This window comes from Ambystoma mexicanum, chromosome 8, assembly GCF_040938575.1.
Source record: "Ambystoma mexicanum isolate Mex_15411 chromosome 8, UKY_AmexF1_1, whole genome shotgun sequence".
NCBI lineage: Eukaryota > Metazoa > Chordata > Amphibia > Caudata > Ambystomatidae > Ambystoma > Ambystoma mexicanum.
In genome coordinates, this window is record NC_090929.1 from 749,660,674 (window position 1) to 749,684,491 (window position 23,818).

General features: G+C 41.7%; 1 protein-coding gene across 3 annotated transcripts in view; it reads right to left on the bottom strand.

Annotated features, from left to right (window-relative positions):
* PIK3AP1 (phosphoinositide-3-kinase adaptor protein 1) overlaps nt 1-23,818 on the bottom strand; it is a 1,287,206-nt gene that overhangs the window by 701,291 nt on the left and 562,097 nt on the right. For all 3 annotated transcript variants that reach the window (XR_011268600.1, XM_069610572.1, XM_069610573.1), the window contains exon 5: nt 15,525-15,667. Coding sequence is in view for 2 of the 3 variants with exons in the window: in XM_069610572.1 (XP_069466673.1) it covers nt 15,525-15,667 (143 nt within the window). In the remaining variant the exon portion in view is untranslated. The remainder of the gene's footprint in view (nt 1-15,524; nt 15,668-23,818) is intronic.

Genomic DNA, 23,818 nt, shown 5'->3' on the forward strand with positions numbered 1-23,818 from the left:
CAAAAGCTGATTCACGTACTAATGCTGTAAGAACGTCTTTATCTTCACATCTTATGAATTTCAACCACCAGCCCAAATGCATGAAGCAATGATAATCATCATAAAGGGTGTATTATATATTTTGATGTTTGGTTTACGTTCAAACCTCTCATCTTTTTATCTTCTCTTCTGTTTATTGGTCAAGTTACTTAAAATAAGCTATCAAGGCTTTGGCAGTAGTGTTCCTCATGTTTGTGGATTTTTACTTCAAATACTTATTTTCTTTCATCTTAGAGATGCATTATCCTATTTGTCTATTGTTCATAATGTTGTTCCAGAATTATATTAGTGCAAACACCAATTTTTTTTCATTTCCAGCAATCATCGTCGTCCAACGATCATCAGGTGTTAGAGTTATTTGGGTTTTCATGAACCATTCTCTGGATAGATGTCTTTTTTCATTCAGTGCCAGACATATCATGATTATGTGATGTAGACTCTCTGTCATCGTTAATTCCTTGCAAAATCGGCAGTATTTTTTACTTTCCGGGATTTGTTTCCTAGCTGCCATTATTTCTCGAGTTGGGAGGATGTTTAGCCATAGTCTCCTGAATGTGTCTCTTATTTTAGAAGATGGGATAATTTGCAAGTACGATGGTAGTTGGTTAATTCTTCTATTGTCGAGTGCACAGTGTATGTCATGCCGGTATTTAGCTTTGGCTTGGTTGGTGTTCAGCCAGTCATTCTCTCTTAGGTTGATCTTCGCTTTTTGTGGTCTTTCTAGTAGCATTTCCATTGATATGTTTTGTTTTTCTCTTTTTGCTTCTGTCGATCTTTTCCAGATTCTAAGGCATGTTCTGTGTTGACTATTTTCTCCTTTCTGAGTATTTCAAGCTGGGGGGCATTGGATTTGCTCATGATTTTCCGATATAAATCGAGCTGTTTCCACAGGACGATAGATTCGAGCGATTGGAGCGCAAGTTCAGCTCGGATGCGTGTAGTGGGCAGTGACATTGGCAGGTTTAGCACTTTCTTCCAGAAACTCCCTTCCAATTTATCCCAGATGGTGCTGTTGATGTTTATCATGGATTCTGCTTTGTATACTAGAATAGCCGTTACTTTTTGCTTATAGAAAGTAACTACTGGGATCAGGGAGAATTTTCAGTACTTTCGGTGTATTACTTTCGCCTGGCGTGTTAAGGACAGTGTTTTTTCTTTGAGATGTAGGGTCCATTCCTCTTCTGTTGGAGATTGAGAGATCCATATTCCCAGATATTTTATTGTATTTACTTGTTCCATTCTGTCTTTTCCTATATGAAAGGTGGGGAGCAATCGGTTTTTCTTAGTTTCTTTCTTTAGTGACATGATTTTTGTTTTCTGCGTGTTTATTTCCAGCTGATTCTTTGTCATGTATTCTTCTAGTTTTTCTAGTGTAATCTGTAGTCCTCTGGGTGTTTTTGCCAGTAGCACTATATTGTCAGCATACAAGATACAGGGTATCGCTGTGTTGTTTATTTTTGGAGGGTTTATTTGAGGTGTGCATATGTTTGTTTCAAGGTCTGCCATATAAAGATGGAATAAAGTAGCTGCCAGTGGGCATCCTTGTTTCAGGCCTCTCCATGTTCTAATTTGTTCCGTGAGTGTGCCGTCTCTTGATAGTCTGACTCTGACTCTTATACTGGTGTCGTCATACAAGACGTTGGGCACATCCATGCATTCAGTTTTTCCCATAGGTCGACTCTGCTCACGGAATCGAAGGCCAGCTGTAGATCTACGAAGGCAGAATAGATCTGCGTTTTTGTTCTTATGGCTTCTTGTTTCAGTATGTTTAGTAGTAAGATATTAATATTGGTGCCTACTGTTTTGACAAATCCTGTTTGTCTTGTTGCGTATCTCTTTTCTTTAGTTGCCCATCTGTCCAGTTTCCCTAGTACGAGTTTTGCAAAAATCTTCCCGAAGGGGTCGAGTAAAGCTAGGCGTCGGTAGTTTCGCGGTTCTTTTGTGGATCCATGCTTGAATATGGGTATTATTGTAGCCTGCTTCCATGTGTTTGGGATCGTTTTTGTATTCTGGATCATCTTGAATATGCTCTCGCATATTGCTCCCCAGACTTCCGGATTCTGTTTGATTACTGTATTTGATAGACCATCTGGTCCTGGGGCTATGGAAATATTTAGAGTACTTATTGCCTTTTGTAGGTCTTCTGGGTCCCATTCCCATTGCCATGCTATGTTTTTTGTTGTATGGATTTTTTCTTTTGATGACTTGTTGTTTCCATATATCTCTGTAAAATATTCTGTCCATCTTGCCTCTGGTACATCAGTGATCATTGTGCTTTGTATTTGTGTTTGATCATGTAGTAGCGTCCATAATTGTCTTGTGTTTCTATTTTTTAGGTTATGGAGCATCTTCTCTGCGTCATCCGGCATTATTAAGACTCTGTTGTTCTTTGTCCAATTTCTGTATTCTTGCTTTGCCGCTTTCATTTTCTTATATTTCCCGGCTAGGTTTTGTTTCATTATCAATTTTATTTTTAATCTCAATTTCTTTTTTTTTGTTATTATTTTCTCATTGTATGCATGAGCATGTTTCTTTGTTAATTGCTTTTCATTTGTTGTATTCTGGCACCTATATGGTAGAAGTAACCATCCATAGTTGATTTTTTTTATTTTGTCTAGCGTTGAGTTATTCATTATGTTTGTCAGTTCTTCCATTGTTTTTTGTCCGATTCTTATTCTGTTTCTTCCATTATTTATTTTGATTTTTGCTGGTTCCATTTTTTTATTAATCATGTAGTGGTCGCTCGTTTCTGTTTTGATGTTTAGAGATTCACTCAGTTTGTCATGTATATCTTTAGTCATGTATATATAATCGTTATGGCAGTGGAGTTGCCTCTTGCCCAAGTTTCGATTTGTCTTCCGGTTGATGTGTCGAGGCTGTCCGATCTTCTCAGGTTCCTGCATCTTAAATCTTTGGTCCAGCATTTGGCTCGGGGCATGAGATGGCTTTCCTCTAGTTCTTCTCCTTTTTTGTCGAATATGTAAATATTTAAATCGCTGCATATTATAAATTCAATCGCATAGTATTTTCCTTTTGTGTTGTCTATTGCCAATAGTACCATGTCTATACATTTCTCATCCGTTATGCTTACTGGATTCCAGTACAGGTTCATTAGTGCCCATATTTGGTCCTTCTTGTAATTCCTGGTTGGAGATTCTTTCTCTTTGTTTTCTGTTTTGCATTTGAGTATTGTGATTTGTATCCACGGATTTAGGTTTTCGGATTCTATTATGTCAATCTTTTGCCCATTTTTGATTATCGTTAAGAGTCCAGATGACGGTCGGCCTTTCTTCTTCTGGATTGCTGGGCTCATTATTATTGTATAACCATCACATATGGGTTGTTCTGTTATCCATGATTCCTGAATGCAGATTATGTCAGCCGTCATGAGAGTCGGGTGTGTTGTGTTGAATAGATGGCTATTACCCTGGGTATTCCATGAGCATAGTGTGGTGTTGTGCGTATTCTCTTCTTTTGATTGTTATCTTCTTCGGTTGTGAATTTCTTCTGTTTCGTTATTGGTTCGTCTTGATGTCTCCATATTCCATATTTTCGATATAGCTCATGCCAGTTTTGATATTCTTTATTATCTTTTGCTTTTGTCTTGTGCATGTACTCTTCATTCTCATATTGAATTGGTTTGCCCTCGTATTCATCAGCCTTTTCAAGTGTACTTTCATTGAGCAGGGGTTGTCTCCAGCTTGGCTTTGCCGGTTGTTTTTTCCTTCCTGTGTTTGGCATTTCTTCGATCAGAGTTAGCTCAAAGCATAGCTGCTTGAAGATTAGTTTATTATCTATCATTCTGTTCAGTGTTTTTTCAGAATTGAAGTTGATCTTCACTTGGTCCATTGTTGTGTCGTCGCAGAATTCCACTGTTCGTATATCTTTCGTTGTGATTTCGTTCATGTTTGGGATTGCTTATATCAATTTTAGCACGTTTGTGCGGTTCATTATCAGGTTGTCGCTTTTTGTTGCAGCTCTTTTAGTTTAATTTTTTTGTCTGCTTTTTCTATTTGTTTGTTTTGTGGGTGGACAAAGGTTGGCAGTTTTATTGCTTTTTCTGTTTGCCCAAGGATTGCTTCATTCTTGTTTTCATGTCTCCTTGTCGGCGTTAGTTCATTATTCATATCTGGTGTTGGTTCATCATCATCTTCCCAGTCGACCTTAGATATCTCGTCAAGGGTCATTTCATATCTGGAGCTTTCTTGAGTTTGATCTTCTTCTGGTTGCTCTTCTTCGTATTCGTCCAGCGTGATCATGGAGGCCACTTCAATTTCTATTTGAGCTTCTTCTGATTGATGGATCATGTCTTCCATATACGTTGATAGATTGATGAGTTCTTCTATTTCTGAATCTTCACTTTTATGGTCTGAGATTTGAGTTTTCTCTTTAGCTTTGGTGTTTTCCTGTTTGTTCTGCTGCGGTGGTTTTTTGTTCATCTGTATTTTGTTATTCTTTTTCGTCTGGGGTTCCTTTACAGGGTTTGTTAAGTTTCTTAGAAGGGCACGAGAGCCTCTTTGTGTTCTTTTTTTCGAGGTTATTCCTTTTTTGGCAGGCTCTCTGTTTGCTGGTATCTTGTTTCCTTTTGCGAAAATCTCATACATTTCTGGTTCTTTCAATTTAGATTTGGCTCTGTTTTCGTCTGTTGTCCTGTTCTTATTTTCTTTCTCTCTGTCTATAAGGTTGTTTGTCTTCGTCTCTTTAAGAGGTTCTTCACTCAGGTCAATTAGGTTTGCTTCTTCTGATGTGGTATTGCTTTTTGCTTCTTGCCTTCCAGTTGTCCTTGTTAATTCGTTGTTCTCGGCCTTTTCCTGCTCTGGTGTCACTTTGGTTGTACTATTGTGATTTGGTAAAAGCATCTGTATAGATTTTTCTTTATTTGTTGTTGTCATCATTGTAATTAATGCATAAGTCAAATCTGTTTTTTCAGCTCTGTCGCTGCGTGCGATATCAAATAGCCTTGTTTGCCATAAGTGGCTATTTTGTGCAAGCCTCTCCAGGATTTTGTTCATGCATTGTTCAAGATAGCTTTGTTTGGAGTGTATCAAAGCAGTGACAGTGTATGGCAGTAATGATTGTGTTGTGGTTGTTATCAGCATGTTTTGTAGATCTAGCATTGACGTTGGTATTGAGGCTATCTCTTGCTCCTTGTGGTGATTGCATCTGCATTTGTTGTCTCGCGATTCTTGTTTTTGATGTGGTTTCTCTTCGAAATCAGCTTGCCGATCGCTAGTGTTTTGGCGGTTTCTATCTTTGTCTTTGTTTTGTTGTTCATTCAGCATTAGTTCATTTCCTTTTTGTCCATTTCGAGTCCAGGTGTCTGGCTCGTTATTTCTTGCCAGTGGGTGTGTACTCCCAAATACCTTACTTCTTCTTTCGTGATTCCTCATTAGATTTTCAATTTCAGTTATATCAAGAGACAGTCTTGCGGCTTTAGGATTTGTCTGCTCGTTTTTCTTTGTATTGAGTTGTTGGGAGTGTCTGCGGCTTTCAGACAGAGCTTGCCATTTCTTTTGTGCTTTTGCTGCTTTTTCTTGCTGGGTTAAGTAATTTCTTTCTTTTTCGTCCTTATCATCTCGGGCGGCGGATGGTTTTTGCACGTTCTCTTTCATTTCTCTCTTCCTCTTTTTTTGGCTGCATTTTTTTTTCCTTGAGCAGGAGTTATTGTGCTATTTAGTTCAGCATTCACCATCTCCTTCGCTGTGAGCCTTGAGTCTATAGCGATAACCCTCTCGCCTTCGCTTATGATTTCAGGTTTCTCTTGTGGTTCTGAGGTATTTTGATTTGTTGCGTTTTGTGTGTCTTCATTCATATCCTCCTTCGGTGTTGGGTTTAGGTGCCCAGTGGTGTTTCTCTCGTCGCTTTCTATGCATATGGGGACATCTTTGCTATTGGATTCTCTTGGGGTTGTATTTTTTTTTTTCGTATGCGTTGATAGTTGCATCTTGTGATTATGGCGTCTCCATTGTCTTTCTTCTGAGTTTCATGTGCGGGGGGGGGGGGGTTAATTCTGGTTTTTCCTGCGCTTTGTTGTGCGTGTCATTGAAGAACTGTGACTTTGTATTACAGGCTCTCTTGAGCTCGCCGTCGCTAGTAGATTTGTTTCCTTCTTTTTTATGGATGATTTGTGTCGTGGTTTGCTTGTCGGGCACGTTGGGTTCTTTTTAAAACACTATGATGTTGGCTGCTGGCTTCAGCACCTCTCTCTTCTATGTGCCTCAGGGTGCATAGTTTATTAGGGTGGATCAAAGGCTCTTCGCCCGCAGTCGCCATCAGTTAGGGGTTTTCAAAGTCTTGCACTTGCGCCAAAGCCGCCAAACAGCCACTAACCAGCCCTTCTGTCCTCAGGGCTTACGCCGCAAGGGCGCAAGGGTGTGGCTATGTAGGCTGCTGCAGGTCACGTGATGTGCGTGTATCCGGAAGTGTTGCCGGCTAATTGTGCCGTCTAAAAGCAACAGCGTCCTTTTCGCCTATTTGCTTTCCTCGTAGTGATCGCGTCTCAGGTTGCAGGCGAGGAGGGGAGCTGCTCCTTCACGCTGATGGTATTCTGTCACTTCTCTGTTTCTGATGCTGTATGCTATCACCAGGCACCAAGAAACACCAGCTCGGGCTCTATACTCCTCTTCCACACCTTGAGCAGTCGTCTGTTAATCTTCACCCTTCTCTGTGATCTTCTCACCTCTGAGATCCTGCCGTAGGTAAGAAAAGCGCTGGCCCTTGAATGTTCATGGTTTCTCAAAGTAGCAGTCAACCCCAACAGTTAATTCTCCACAATGTGTATGCATAGTTCCCAGAACCAGTTATATAGATGTTTAAAAGAAAGCTCCTGCCACCATAGGAATCAACCCTAGACTGCAGCGAGACATGAATCCAAACAACAGACCGAGAGGAGACAGAAGACACAGGCCTCATTACAAGTGACCCGGTATGGAAATAACGGTGGCGGTAAACCCGCCGCCACCGTTGTTTCCATACCAGGTGATCTCGAGTCCTGCAGGCGGAGGTGTCATTCCCGCCAGGTCTGACCTCACGAGTTGGTGCCGGTGTTTCCATGATTTACCAAATTCCGCCTCCGGAATTCCTGGGTCACCCGGGTTGTAATGCCCCGGTAATTCCGGGAATCACGGAGGCGGAATGGTAATACGAGTCCGGCGGTAACCGAGCCGGAAAAACCGGCAGGTTACCGCCGGACTCATAATGAGGCCCACAAAAGACAAAAGGGATCAAAGGAAAACAAATATGCATCTGCCCTGTACACTTTGTGTTAATTCTGTCGGTCTGTTCTGTTAATCAGATTATAAATTGTTATAAATTTAGCGGATCTGGATTAATGGTGATGGTTACTTGCCTTAAAAATAATCATACAAGGGCTAAATGCCCATTTAAGCCTAAATTCTCAAAAGAGCAAATGCACACATGGACCACTGTTGCTGGCGCTCCAAGGCCCTCTGGTCATGGCATGGGCCAAACAAAAAATTAAATTAAAAAAAATACATTATACCTATGAAAAACATATGGGAGTCCATAACACAGTATGAATTACCCATGCTATTGCTGAAGCCATATTAAAATCCCTAGGGTTTATTAAAAGTCTTCTAGTTTCTGTTAAGGAAAGGCTAGGGAAATTTGAGCTATGATTAACGCATGGTCGAACAACTGGAATTTTAGGTAATCCTGACTAACAACTTTTCTATGATGAAATTGTATGAAAGCAAATCAAAACCCCAACCTGGGAAAGGAAATGTAGAGAAAATGGATTAACCTTCTCCCCCCGACTTCAGCTTGGTCAAGAAAACACAGGCTCTGGAGCTTATACTTGGCCGAATTTGGGGAAACGCCAACCTAGTTTTTTGAATGAACCAAGGGCAGGAATGAAGGAAGATAATGATTACCTACAGTTACCACCTACCGCAGCTCCTCTTTTTTGACATTAGTCCGACCATTGCAGGTGAACAAAGATGAGAGTGTCATCTTACTAACAAATAAATAAACTCAGAAGATAAATAGAAGAATCACTAACCCCAATAAACTCTGCTGTAGTCCTGATGGGAAGAGGAATGTAATGTAAAAATCATTTTGTGGGGGAAGGTTGTACTTCCCTCACACTAAAGTATCCCACACTAGCACATAGGCTATTAAAGTTATCCCAAACCAGAAACAATAACGGCATCATATATCGACCACTTTGATTCCTCTACCCAATGTCAACATTAAGAGGAAACATATTTAACATCAATTGTAACGTACTAGCTTGGCAAGGCCATTTTGATTGCTGGCAGAGGCCTACACACCCATAGAGACATCGTTCTGGCCATCTTTATGGTGCATTAGAAGTGTCCAATAGATATATACATTTAACAGACCTGGATGATAATAATTGAATCCCTTACAATTAATATGGATAGCCGGACTTGGATAATTGGGATTCAAATGAAAAATTGTTGCCTTCAAGTAACATGCATGTTTAAAGAAAGTCAAGAAGGATAAAATGGAGAGTTCATGCCTTGTGGTTTGTAGCCCGGGTTTGAAGAGGAAAAATCAGTCAACTTCCTAACCTCAGACATTAATGCATCCCTTCTTGACAACTTGTTAGTCGAGGACCTTTTGAATGGAGGTCACTTATAAAGGATTATGGCATCCTTTTTTGCAGGGAAATGGGCTATATATTCTGTTAGCCTTGATGGCTTCATCTTATATGAGGCAAGAGTACATATGCTACTACTTCCTTAGATTATGAGGCAGATGGGCTACCAAGTTAATCTCAACAAATTCTATTTCATAACATGAATTGCTTTCCAATAATTATTATCAGTTTCTACAACGCCATTGGCAAATGTGTCTCTACTAATCCCGTTTGAGGTACAGAATCACATCCAAAATATAGTGAACATCAGTCCTGAATATTCCTCACTCATTATAGTGGATGGGGATTTTAATATCAAATTAGGCAATTATCTATCTAAAGAATGATTAGATGGGGAAAAGTAACCCACAGAAGAGTTACACTTAGCTGAGTTGTCAGATCCCAACACCTGCACTAATAGACGTGTATTTAATGTAGTTTGTCTAGAGAACAGACTAAGAGCCGTTAAGGCCACAGTAGATGAGACACACAAAGGTATTAGAGGTGGGCCGGTAACCAATTATTTAACTATTCACACACAATTGCAATCATGTAAAGGATATGAGGGATATTTTCCACCTTGAAGTGCTCACCATCCTCTAGAACCTATAACGGCCCCCCCTATAATGGCACCAGAAGATAGTAAATAGGAATCAGTAGTTAATTACTTGGAAGGTGAGTTGACTACTAACCGGAGATGGGTTAGGTGGGATGATAACTCTTGGGACATCATTGGGACAGTAATTCCTAGGAAAGCAGCGTTGGAAAGTTCTGCTTGCCTAGCAGAGGAAGAGGAGGCAGTTTTCCTACTAAACATATTTGAAGTTCTTGATATGTCCATTACACCCTTTATTTGTAGAATAGATGTGTAGTAGTTGAAGAAGGAGACATAACAAGAACAGTTTGTTCAATAAAATATGGAAAGTAGAAAGGCCATTTTATCTAGAACGGGACAGTAAAGCAATTACAGAAAAGAGAAGGAAATACATAAGAATTTTATTTGAGGAAACAATACATGGCCTCAAAATTTTCAGAAGAGATGTCCATTACAACAGACAGACACTCATGGCAATTCTGGTGCCTTATTATTAAAGTTAAAGATAAAGCGACTAATGTGTAAGCAAAAAATTGTGTGTATTATTTTCAGGGAATTTTGAAACGGAAGGACATAATAGCTGATAATAGCCATATTTCAGTGAGGGTACTGAATTATATAGCTGAATCTGAAATCTGTGTTACATTTGGTATTGAGGATATTCAAAAGGCAATCTCAATACAGAAACCCCAAATGTCAGGGACAGGTGGAATAATGTCAGACCTGTTTAGATCTGATATAAAATTGTGGGGGCCTTGTCAATGAAATGTTTTAATGCAATGGCTTGCCAAGTCACCTTCCAATTAGCTGGCAATGTACAGTCAGTATCCCTTTCAGCAAAAAGAGGTAGAGGGGTTTGCCATGACATATTGCCCAATCTCCCGTCCAGTGGTTCCTCAAAAATGGTTGACTATGTCATACTCATTTAATATATGGATGAGTAACAATTATGTAATTGTCAATACCCAGTTGCGTTTCAGGGAAGGACTTAGAACCTCCAAACAAGCCATTCACCTTTTCTTCCTCAATGCAATGTATGTCATTTTAAAAAATGAGAACATTTTGATTGGGTTTATGGCTATCTCCAGGGCTTTTTATTTTGTAGATTGGGAAAAGCTCTGGAGAATACATATAGAAATGTATATTAAAACTGTCAGTGAGTTACACTCTCATACAGATGTCGGTTGTCAGACGGAATGGCAATGGCAAGTATATATCTGCCTTTCCAACCATAGGGGTCTATGAAAAGGCTGTTTTGTTGCCCCCATTATTTTTAAGGACCTGAAACATTTTCAGAAGATTCCACATCAGATATGCCTTGATTGGAAACAGTAGGCTGCCGCTTTTATTAAACACAGACATTGTTAGTTTTAACTACGACCCCTAAGGCATTATACATTTTAAATGTTATGTGTGCAATTTTATGAGCGATGGGAAACTGCATATTAATGCATCCAAATCTTCAATCCTTGTAATGGGTAAAACGCAAATAAATGAAGCCATTCTTTGTTGATGGTAAACAGATGGTGACATAGCGGACCTTTGAGTATTTAGTTATACGGTCTGCACAGAATGTAAGAGGCATTCCACATGTACAAAAATAGGCTACCGCTATGAAACAAGCAAACTCAGGAATATCAAGACTTTCCCATTATCTAAAGACTCAGACAGTCGTAATCACAACAAAAAACATTTAAAGTTAAGGTTTATTCAATTGCTCTCCATGGTGCTGACAGCTGGGGTCTTGGGCAGCTTGTCATCAGAGGGTAGAATGGCTACCTCTGCTTTAGCCTATATCCTAAGAGTCACATTTACTATTTGGAACACACCATTGGTACATATTTTGATGGATCTTATTATTTGGAGATTAAATTGCTTAGAGTGGGGGTGTCTATGTGTAGTTTGATGAGACTGCTCTCAATCTTGCAAAGACGTATTTCCTCTTGCCACTTATAAGAGAGAATGTTAGTTTTACATTTTTCACACACAACATGGCGAGGTTGTTTTCTTAAACTATGTCCACTTATAATTGCACTGAATAATATTGGCTGAAACGGACTTGTAGGCAAAACTAGATAAATCGGAGTACATCTTGTATAACAATCCTACAGCTGCAGAATGCATATGGGATGCGCTGTACAGCGCTAAGAGATACGACAGAGTTATAGTTCTGCTTTGAAGATCTAGACAAGTGTCAGTACCAGCTCCAGGGAGTGTGGCCCACTTTATGTTACACATTATTTGTAAATGTCACTAACTTGTGATGACCCCACAAAGCAATTTCCTCAAAAAGGAACTTTTGACATGGACCGGATTATACACTTACGAACTGTCTTATAGACAGGAGGGGATACTTTTTTGACCGGTTTGTGCAAACAGCTCAACGGTATAAATCAAAAAGCAGAGCCTGGAAAGATGGCCAAGAAAAACATCAGGAACAGTTAAAATATTTAAAAGCTAAATGCTATAACCCGAAAGCACTAAAAAAAAGAAAGATTATAATAGGCTATACCCATTTCTCCAAGGGTATCCCCGCTGACAAAACTCCTGAAGATATTTTAGACTCATACAACCCTGCCATATTGAATTTTGTACCAGACTAAGCACCCAAACAAAATCAGGCTGCTTCCTCTGCCCAATCTTTGCCTCAAAATGAACCTGATTTGAAGCCCAGACTCACCCTAAATGAACTGCCAGACTACAGTCAGTCCACACCTGTACAATCACTGGGAAGCTCCACGAGCTCACTATCGGCTATTGACACCTTGCGCAACAGGTAGAAACTTTCCAATATTTTTGTCTCCTCATCCACTAATACCTCTGGAACTTTTAAAGGTTTTCTGAATTTGCCACATAAAAATAGCGCTCGCAGCGTTCCCTATAAGAAAGTTACCTGGGGGAAGGAAATGCATTAGTTACCATGCAGGCATCAAGGATCTCCACTGACTTATTCAATATTGCAATTGTAATTATCATGTCATCCCATAATTAAATATCCAGTGTCCATGCCTTTTCTCGCCCCAACATCTCCTGTGAGCCCTTCAGTTTGCTCGCCCCTATCACTTGTCCCCATGCATGAAACACTGCAGTGCTCCTGCTGACCCAAGGGCTTCTTCTGTCTCCAGGTACCCCCTGCATCTGCCAATGCGCATTGTGCCATGCCCTACCTCCATCTAGGGGTACAACTCCCTAATCTAAAGTGGGGGTGCAGAAAACAACAGGGTGTGCCTTTGCAAAGTTGCAGTAGAGGGAGTTGCATGTGTGGTGACAGGTGGCATAGGCCAGCCCAGCATCAAGATATTCATGCACAAAACCAGAAAAACAAAACGTAGTTTCCTGTTATTTGCACACATGTAATTCCATATGCATACTGATAACATACTATCACTTACAGGTGCCATGCAGGAACCCAGAGAGTAAGACATCCCAGAGGACAATGTGCATGGGGCAAGTTATCTTAGCTGGGCCCAGGAAGACTCTCAAGCTATGGGGAACTGGCATAAATGCTCGACTCTACCTGGATCGAATATACATCAAAACCTAGCTCGTAAGAAGAGTATAACAGTTATATTTTGTCATCGTAACACTTATTGTCTCAGGGCCACAAACAAGAACTCATCTCTTTATATTATTTTATTAATTACAAAATAATTTAAAGAAATTCACTAAGACTCCATAAAAAACATCTTGATAAGTCATGCTGGTGTGGAAGGGGTTAGTAAGTGCATACTCTAATATACATCTTTCTCCAACCAACAGTAGTTTGTGCAAAATGTGTTCACATACATCCTTAAATAGATCAGCTTCCCTTCTGCTTTTGCAGTTTTAACACAACCAGATGCTATTGACAGTAAAATGTCATGATTTGACCATCAGCTGGTTTGCTTGAGATGCAGCATACATTATACTGCACCCATGTGGGCACACTCAATCTTAATGTTAATCCTTAACATCCTCAAAACATTATAATCGTCTGTCGACATGTGTTTCGGCCACCATTCCGGGTACAGTAAAGTAGATTCTGTCCCATTAATTCCCCACTTCGGTCTTGATCAGGACAAGAATCATTTTCAGTAACCAAAGCTCCCTTTTTCCTTGGTGTTTAAAAACATGTTGAGTTTGACAATCTGTGAAAATATTCATACATGCTAATCAATACACGCATGTTGGGACAGCAAAATCAAACCACAAATAATAATAGATGGTCACAAAACACTCACTATGCCATTTCACATGCATTGTGACAATTTCTATTCAGCCTATGCATTAAACAAAGCACCAGAGGAAGGCTATGTTGGATGAGGGCTATGAGACCAGAATGAAGGCTGAAGTGGAGCAAAAGGAGGCTACTGCTCTTTTTGGCCCGCACATTATTCTGCTGTTCTTTGGCACGAAGCACTGGTTAGGTGTTCCAAATTCAGAACTCAACAAAGATAAGGGAGACTTCAGGGCATAAACATAGACTAGGTTATGTACAGAAACCTAGGATATAGAAGAATGAACTGGGCTAGAAAAGATAAAAACCCAAGACCAGAGGGATGGCATGCCCTCAGTGCCCAGAGATGCTCTAGAGATGGCACTAAAATATGACTCCTCTGCCCCAATTATCTAGTGAGGTAATCAGCCAAGAAAAAAGGCTCAACTAAAATAACAGAACATGAAAAGAAGTTCAAAACAAAGCTAGGTGTGAAGCAATTGGAGATCAGACGTAATCAATGAAATGCCCAGTGCACTATAACAAAATGGAGGCGAACCAAGAAAACAGTCTACGCTGTCATATGCAGCCTGAAAAGAAGATGATGAATGAAAGTGGCATAACAGCTCAATGCTGGGACTGCTAATCGAGGAAGGTGAAGACACAGAGATTATTGAGAGCATTTCCAGCATGCCCTCCTCAAAAGAGAATACATATGGAGGACAGATGACCCAACCTCCAAATCTTTGAACGATTTCAACCATTATGCTAGAGAGAGTGTATACCTCCATCATGTATTAAGCGTAAAAGAAATGTACATACTCCTAGGATACTCAGCCTGCATGGGTTGAAAACTTTTAAGTTTAGGTAGAATGTAACCTTGCATGAATTTTCAAAGGATATAGGTAGTATGTATTACCTCTGCATTGCAAACCTGCATTTAGCGATTCTGTGCGTGGATTGTTCAGAGTGAACATAAGGATGTGTTATAAGAGGCGTCACGAGATCGCTGGTTACCTTTTCTTCCTGGGGAGCGAGGGGATGAGGCTGCCAGTCTGTCGATGGATCTTCGCAAAGATGAAAGAGCAACGCGGGGAACCGACCCAACACCCTCCTGACAATAAATGACAGGATTGAGCTGAACCAGCTCCCAACGTCACGGGTAGCACTTCTCTGTATTTGCGTGACGTCAGGACAGTGTAAACACTGACAGAGAAGGCCAGGTGAAGTCCACTTCGGTACCAGCAGTTCGAGGGACAGATCTTCGGTAATTCCTCGGTGGTAGTAATGGCACAGATACCGGCAGGGCACAAGACCAGCAGAAAGGAAATGGGGAGGCAGACCAGTCAAGGAGGAAAGGAAGAGTAGGGGAAGAGAACGAACACCCCAGGACCGGACCACTTCCCAACCAAGGAATGGTGCAGGGCTAGAGAGGAACCCAGGCAGGGACCTACCTTACCCCAAAGACCAAGTACCAGACTGGAACCCAAAAGGGCAAGTAACAAGGCAGGGCAGGGCAAAAGGAACAAGGCAAGGATAAGGAGCACTGGGCTAGCACGAGGTAGAAACAGGAACAGGACAGGAGCAGAACAGAGATTCAGGCAAGTAGGCTCCTGGAGCGCAAACACGGAACAAACCGCGTTGAGACGCGTTGTTTCCGGGTCTGCAACGGCTATTTATAGCCTGGGACCAAAGTGAGGCTTGGAACGCAAGCCGCTGTTACTGCGCATGCGCGAAACGTCGGATACTGACGTTCCGCGCATGCGCAGGACATTCAAGATGGCCGCGCCCAGGGAGCCGGGAGCCCGGACCGCGGTACGCCGAAGAGAAAGGCGCCAACGCGGATACAATCTCCAGGAGGGAGACCGCCGTAGCTGAGGACCCCGACCCCCAGAACAGGCGAGTGGCGCGCGCCGCGTGACAGGATGAACGTTATATAAATAAATAATAGACATCAGTGATGACTGTCCATTAAAGTAGGAAAAGATGAACAAAGAATCAAAACAACATAGCTGCGCTGATACTATAAAAAATCGGACCTAAAAAATATTTGTATCCAACACCATTTTTACCTGGCACATGAATTCCACTGGATTTGTTGCATTCTCCAACAAGCTTCTGATTTCCTCCATATCAGTGTAGTAGCTGATTTGCCCTGTGCATATTACTGAATCATCACAATAAACGTTGAGGGATACCAGTCCAGAGGGCAAATCTATTTAAAAAACAAATTAAATTGAACAGATCAAAGCACTGCGTGTAGTGATCAGCCACATTTGTAGGTGGTTGGAGCAGTTACAATAATCTTTAGTGCAAGAACATCATAGTGACATAAATAAGTCCATTAGTAGGAAACAAACATTGAACAGCTATAATAGTTATAGGCGAAGGTGTACACTTAATATATACCTGGATTTGCTATAACTGCATGTTTCCATCAAGCTTAATCCAATGATTAAATGCACACGCACAAGGTAATCATACGACAGTGGGTATGGTTCTGTGTAAATGGACCATCAGGTAAAAGAAGAATTGACCAGAAAGAACATTCTTCCTGTTTTCCATAGAAACATCATTGTGCACATGTCTAAGAAATAAGCATTAGTTTTAGTTTTTGGATAGCGTAGATGTTGTCTAAGTGGCCCGGCACACAGAGCATTTTCCTTGCATTGCCACTATATGCACACTTACTCCCCTTGCTTGACGGGCATGCTCTGAGGGGCCCAGACACTGATATTCTATGGCAGTTAGTGTGAGCAAATATCAGGTAGACCAATCATTGACCCATCATTGGCAATATCTTGCACCACTTGCCATGAATTGCCATTGTATGTTCAGGTGCTCAACCATTGGCCTGGGGATAGTCCTCAATTCCATACATATTCACCTTATCTGCAAAATATCACCATCATTTGCAAATTTGTGACTTCATATACATGGGTGTTCACACCATTTGCCACCTAATGTCATCCACGGTCCAGGTACATCATTTATCAGGTATTGGCATCATATGCCCAGGAACTAATTCCATTTGTCAATCATTCCTATCATGCGATTGTGTATCTTGTTTGCAATGCATTGATATCATATGTCCAGGTGCTCACATTATACATTATATACATTTGGCAAATATTGTCATTAAATGAGGTTCTCCACACTATGTCACACATTGCTATTATGGTATTGCGTCTTTTTGCCGACACCCTTTTTTCCAACAAGTGTTGTGGAGTTTTACCGAAAATATCCATTGACATTTTTTGAGGGGCGGTGGAAAAGGTAAATAAAGGGTTGGGGGTGAAGGGAAATAAAAAATAAAAAAGGGGGTTTCGGGAGGAACCCCCTAAAAATAATACAAAAAACATTTCAATGAAGTTTTTCATAAAACTCCCACAGCAAAACACTGATGGAAAAAAGGGGTCAGCGAAATGACATGGAACCGCTATTATTTCGCACTCACAAATGTACAGACTGTTAGTATCATTAGCCAAGTTTTGCCATGATGTGACCAGATACTCCCACCATATGTCAGGTTGTGGAATCATATGCCCAGGCAACTACATCATTTGTCAGGCATTTTGAACACATGCTAGATATTGCTATCAAATGCTCTGGAATACGCGTTGTTTGTCATGTAATGTTGTGACATGCAAGGAGCTCACATTTTGTGCCAAGTGTTGCCAGCTAATACCAGATGCTGAAATCATCAAATCATTTGGCCAGGTCTCAGAGGAACAAGGTTTCATGTGTGGGCACCTAGTACCTGGAATAAACTTCCTTCTACCTTACGTGCTATTCCTTGTCTGAATCGCTTTAAGAGAGCGGTCAAGACGCACCGGTTTAACAAGAGGGATTGATTAGGTGCCTCTTGGCTCTTGGATCCCGACTCGCCTCTGTTTGTTGGTAAGTGTCTTTTTCTTGTGTATATGTTTTATGTGCGCCCTGGGGCCTTCGGTATGTGGCGCGGTATGAGCATTACATTATAATAATAATCATCAACATCAGTTTGTATCTTGTGTGACAAAGTTCCATGGATGAGCCCAGTTGGTAAGGAGACTCTGAGACCCATTCTATGTTCAGACCCCTGCAGGCAGTGTATATTAGATCCCCCATGCTCTATATTGCGTAGGCTGCAAAGTCCCAACGAAAGGCAGTATAAGGATGGCAATGATTCAAGAAGGCAGTTGCAGTAGAGCGAGACTTTTAAACACATGAGAAACTGGGATATTTGGAAACGGCCACTTACACAGCATTAGGAGAGAACAGTTCCCCGCTCATTTGTATTTGTTTATTTATATTGCGCAGCCTGCCCAAGGGCATCAGGGCGCATGTTTAGAAGGTGGTTACAGTAAAGTGTTACAGAAGGTAGTTACAGATTACAAATAACAATTTACATATGCAACTAACAAAGATATATACATGCATTTACAAAAGGGAGTTAGTTGGCTAAGTATGTACAAGGTCATCGAGAGGGCGCAGCATGCGGCAGGTGTTCCCAAAGGGTGGCTGGAGAATCGTCTTGCTCAAAGAGCCATTGTTTTGTTCTGTTTTTGAAGGATTGGAGGGAGGGGGCATTCCTGAGATCGTTGGGTAGGGAGTTCCAGAGCTTCACTGCAAGGACAGGGAAGCTCGAACCTCTGGCAGTCTGAAGCTTGAAACTGGGGATGGTGAGTGTGTGTGCTTGAGCAGATCTTAAGGGCCTGGAGGCTGTGTGTTGGGTAAAGCGCGCTGACAAGTAGGCCGGTGCAGCATTGTTTTGTGCTTTGTGGCTTAGAACAAGAGTTTTAAGGGCGATACGCTGTGAGATGGGGAGCCAATGTATGTTGTGTCTGGTGGATGAGATGTGGGCACGCCTGGGTATGTTAAGAGCAGCCCTAATGGCGTTATTCTGGGTTACCTGAAGTTTATCAATGTTTCTTTGACTTGTTCCTAGGTAAAGGGCGTTGCAGTAGTCAATTTTAGATAAGATTATGGTTCTGGCGAGAATCAGGCAGTTGTCCGTTGTTAAGAAGGCACGGCAAGCAGTGATTAGTTTACACGTATACGCAGATGCTGAGGCTACTGGGTTGGTTTGTCTGATGAGAGAAAGGGTAGACTCTAGGTAAATTCCAGGGGTTTTAGTGACATTGGTGACCTTGAGATGTTACCGTCAATGTTGAACGCCTCATATTTACTGTCAAGTTTTGAGAGTTTGGACTGAGAGCCTAGGATGAGTAACTCAGTTTTCTCATCATTTAGGCAGAGACCGTGGTGGGCCATCCACGCCTGGATGACGGTGTAGACTGCATTGAGAGCTTTGGCGTCTGTTACATAATCACCAGTGATAGGGATGAGTAACTGGGTGTCATCCGCATAATTTGTGGAGGTGACACCCAGATGGTCAAGAATATCAAAGAGTGGTTTAGTAAATATGTTATAGAGCGTAGGTGATACGCACGAGCCTTGTGGGACTCCGCAGGGGACGTGAGCTGGGTCAGCAGCGGCAAGAGGTGAGAAGACTCTCATGGATCTGTTAGCAAGGAAAGAGCTGATCCAGGAGGTAGCTGCATCGGAAAAGTTGGCGGCAGTTTTGAGGTGCTGGCAGAGGATTTGGTGGTCCACCAGATCGAAAGCGGCGGACAGATCAAGAAGGAGAAGGAGCGCTTGTTTGCCCTTGTCTTTCAGATCCTTGATTTGCGTTTTTAGATCTGTAGAGATGACTCAGTGCCGTGTCTCGGATGGAAACCAGATTGCCTAAGGCCTAATAGGTTGTTGTTATCGAGATAATCTTGAATTTGGAGATATGCCGCACGGTCCAGGATTTTAAGGAGGTACGGCACTGTGGTGATAGGCCTGTAGTTAGTGGGATTGCTGGGGTCTAAGTTAGGCTTTTTGATTAGGGGAATTACCCAAGCATCCTTGAGGGTATTCGGTACTATGCCAGATTTAAAGGAGGAGTTGATGAAGGAGGTGATGAAAGGAGCCAGGTCAGGCGCTGCTTCCTTTACGACTGGTGCTGGGCAGGCGTCACCTTGCCAATTGGATGGTTTTAACTTCATGATGATATTTTCCACTTCCCTAATGGTGAGAGGTGTGAAACTAAAAGGTTTGAAGGAGTGGTTAGGTGATGGGATGTTGTAGGATTGAGTATTACCTACTAAATCAAGGAGAAGGTTTTTTTTGGTGTTGATTTTAGCTTGGAGTGTGGTGATTGTGTTTAGAAGTGCTTTCTGTATGTTGGTACACCATTCGGTGTCGGGGGTGCACGTGTCAATGGGGGCGACTGCGGACTCTAATTCCTTGAGGATTTTAAAGAGTTCCTTAGTGTTAGATTGAGGTTGAATGATCCCCTTGTTATGGACTGCTTTTTTGGCCACTAGTATGGCTTCTTTGTACGAAAGAGTGATGGATAAGAGGTTGATTTTATTTATTGGCGTAGGTGAGCTTCTCCAGAGAGACTCAGCTTTGCGTTTGTCTTTATGAAGTTCTCGAAGGTGTGAGGTGAACCAAGAGTTTAGTTGGTTACGCGGTTTTTCATTGCGCTGTTTAAGTGGGGCAATGGAATCCAGGGCTTTTAACATAGCTCGATTGTAGGTATCCAAAAGGACGGTAGGGTCAGCACAGGTGGAGGAGACCGAATTTAATAAGGGGAGAATGAGTGGAAGTAGTTTCGCCGTTTTGATGTCCCTCTTGTTACGAGTGAAGGTGGGTGGCGCAGTACATGGTTTGTCAGTGGGTGGGCAGGCGTTGATGGAGAAAGTGATTTTATGATGGTCAGACCATGCACATGGTGACACTGAAATTAAGTTTAATGCGCAATTCATGTCTGAAACCCAATCCAAAGTGTATCCCTTGATATGGGTAGGAACATTGACGTGCTGGGTGAGGCCAAAGTCGGATAGGACACTGGCTTGGTCACAGGCTTTGGTGTCGTTGGTATCCAAGTAGCCTAGATTGAGGTCTCCAAGTATAATGATTTGGGATTTAGGCTTAGTGCTAGATGCTAGGATGGATGAGATATCTTCGATGAATGTGGAAGTGGGACCGGGTGGCCGGTAGATAAGGTGCACTGAGGCGGTGTGATTAGGTGAGATTGGGAATTTAATCGACAGTAGTTCCGCAGAGGGCAACTGTTGGTTGTTGACAACTCTCAGATTAAGAGAACTCTTGAATAGGAATGCTAATCCACCCCCCTTAGTTTGATTGGTATCCCTGTTGCACCTTAAGATGGAATAGCTGTCAGGAATGGCGAGGGTCAGGGCAGGGCCTGATGCCGCATGTAACCAGGTTTCTGTGACAGCCAGAAAGTCAAGGTTTTTAGTCACAATAAAGTCTGCGATGTCTAACGCGTGAGCGGAGACAGAGCGGGCGTTGATGAGCGCCCCTTTGAGTTTAGCTTGGGAGTTTGGTATGTTGGCTGGGGAGGCCTCTGCCGGTAACGGGGTATCCGGGGTAGAAGTCTTATTTTTAATAGAGTTGGAATTAACCCTACTGTCTGTGTTCAGGTGGTAGGACCAATGGTGACATCTGGTTGCTAATCTTTGGTTCCGGACTGGAATGGCACAGGGTTTGCTCCGTGGACTTGGGGATAGGAACCTAGGTAAGCGTGGCAGTAATGATTTATCAATGGTGGGTTTGGGCCTAACGGTGTAAGGCATGAATGAAGGGTAGCCGTGAGAGGCGATGCAGTTCTGTGGTGTAGTATGTGTGCTTGAAGGGTAATGGATGGGAGAGCCGAGCCTAGCATTCCTGATGCGTGTATGGCATGGTTGGTTAGGGATAGGTTTGGTGGTAAAGTGTTGTAACCACAGGGCTGGGTCATTTAGGTATGGGTTGGTCACTATCGTGTTGCAGGATGAAAGTGAACAGGGCAGAGTTGTGGTAGTTGAGGTGGCTGGTTTAAAGTGAATGGCCATAGTGGGACTGGATAGTGGTGTGGTTGAGGCCAGAATGGTGTATAGTAAGTAGAGGACGAGGTAAGGCGAGTGTAGATAGACAGGTTTAAGGGTGGTGGTGTAGGGTAATGTGCAGTGCAAGTGAGTAATCTGGGTGCTGTGCATAATTAATAATAGTGTTGCACAATGTGCTGTGGAGTGCTAGTGGGGGGCGGGTGAGACAATAGATGACAATCCGCTTGGCGTAGTAGGGTCAGACAAGATGGTCCTGGAAGAGGGTCTGTATTAGGCAATATGATGACTAGGGTATATCTGGGCAGCGAGTGTCAGGTAGTTACTACAAGCAGTGACAAAGTGCACGGTAGAAGCAGATACCTAACTAATAGTGATCCTTAACAGTCTAACGTCATAAGGAGCAAGGTGACTAAGAATGCCTAACAGGTACATACACTTACTGCAAGCGGTGACAAAGTGCACAAGTAAGCATACTCAGCATACAGGCAGCAGAGTTATGCACAGCGATGTGCTTTTGCTATGACAGTTCTGCCTGCCTCCAAGATGAGGCATTTGGTAAATCCTCAGTATGGTTCCTCTAGATGATGGATCAACACAATATTGAGTCATGCGTTTTGGGGTGCTTTCCTCAGGTAGCACATCATGCCATGTTTGAGAGTTCTGCTGGCACCAAGTATTGGGTAATGTTGAAGGTGATATCCCTTTGGAGATAGATCCATGAGGGCAATGTTTCTTGTACTCTGGGGCCGTATGTATGCCTATGAACCAAACCTGTGTATACAGTTTGGCATTCATTTCACATTCAAGTTCAAGGAATATATTTTCATACTGTAAAATGAACAATTCCAGCTTACCAGCCCAGTTATACTTAATCACAAAACCGAAAGGAGACTAGGTTTTATTTGACCTCATCTCTCAACTTTCCTCAGGGTCTTCGGATTTGGTGGTTGGAGAGGTATACCCCCCATCACCCACATCAATATAATAATAATAATAATAATAATAATTAGGCTTTTATATAGCGCTACAAACCCTCAGGTATCTGAGCGCTGCTTATTATTACCCACGGTGTGTGGTGCTCATTTATCGACCTCGGAAGGATGAAAGGCTGAGTTTGGGGATTCGAACCTGCGTTAACAGGCTCTGCACGGGTGTCAAAGCGGGAGCTCTACTCGCTGTGCCACTTGACCTACATCGAAGAAAACGTACACAAAGGACTTTTTCTTACTTTGGAGTTCCTGGCTTGTGGAACCAAAAAGAAATTAGAATTGTTTGTCCTGTCTTTTCTTGTGGTGTATTCTGTATCATTAGAACAATATGAGATGTTTTGATTTGTTTGCTATGTTCTGCTTTTTCAAGATCTCTCATTAGATTACTTACGCTACCCTTTCTTTGCTTTCTACGTGTATTACATTTTGTCAACACTGTTGTATAATGCTTGTATTTGATGGATTGAAAATGATAAAATATTAAATTTAAAAGAAAAGAATTTGTCCCCGATGTGATTTACAACGGTTGAATAATATCACAATAACAGATCAATACAATTTGCCGTTAATTGCTGATATTCGGGAGTCTGTCTGAGGTACCATTATTTTTTGCAATTTAGCTCAGAATTTTAAGTCCCTGATTGGTGATTAAAAATGTTCTCTGATGTAATGTTCGTCCTGCAACACTCTATAAATGTATCAGATTTATGGTGAGTGAGTACACATGTTCGAATTTCTTGAATCGAATTATGAAAATGTAGATATTTTGTTTTATTCATCCTCAGCACAGGTGCACTTGGTTTGTCTATAAGACTTTCCAGGGCATCTACACAAGACCCCGCTGTCAACAAAATCTGAAAAGAGACAGTTTCGGAAAGCAAGTGTTGAACACCTTGGATTCATAATTTCATCCATTCCATTGTATTATCAAGACATTTTTGTTGTTGGTTCCTTGTTCTGTAGACATTGTGCACATTCAGATACCTTGATTGATCATAAGCAATTTACAAATATGTCAAATCAAGTTAAAACATGTTTTCTTTGGAGCTGTCTTTGGACCATAGCAGGCTGTTGGGAGTTCTGGAATGACCAGTGCTAATATTTCTTAAGGAAAACCGTTTTTTTAGAATGTTGACATTTATATAAACAGTTTATTCAGAACAAATAACAATATGCTTCTGTGATTACTTTTCTCATAAAGAAGGAGAATGCGACTAAAAGGTCTCTTTGCTATGAGGAAGTTGACAGGGTCTTTCAGGCACTTAAGAAGGATTTTACATCTCCCTCAATGTTGCATAATTCAGACTCTTATGCCATGTATTATTTATACTGATGCTTCTCAGAGAGTAATTGGAGCTGTTATATTGCATGTACATAATGTTGACTAGATGGAGAAACCTAGTTCCTATCAGGCACAAACTCTGGAGGCAGGGCCAGAGGAAGTTAGAGAAACTATTGTGACAGGGCCAGTGTTTTGGCCATGTCAAGGGG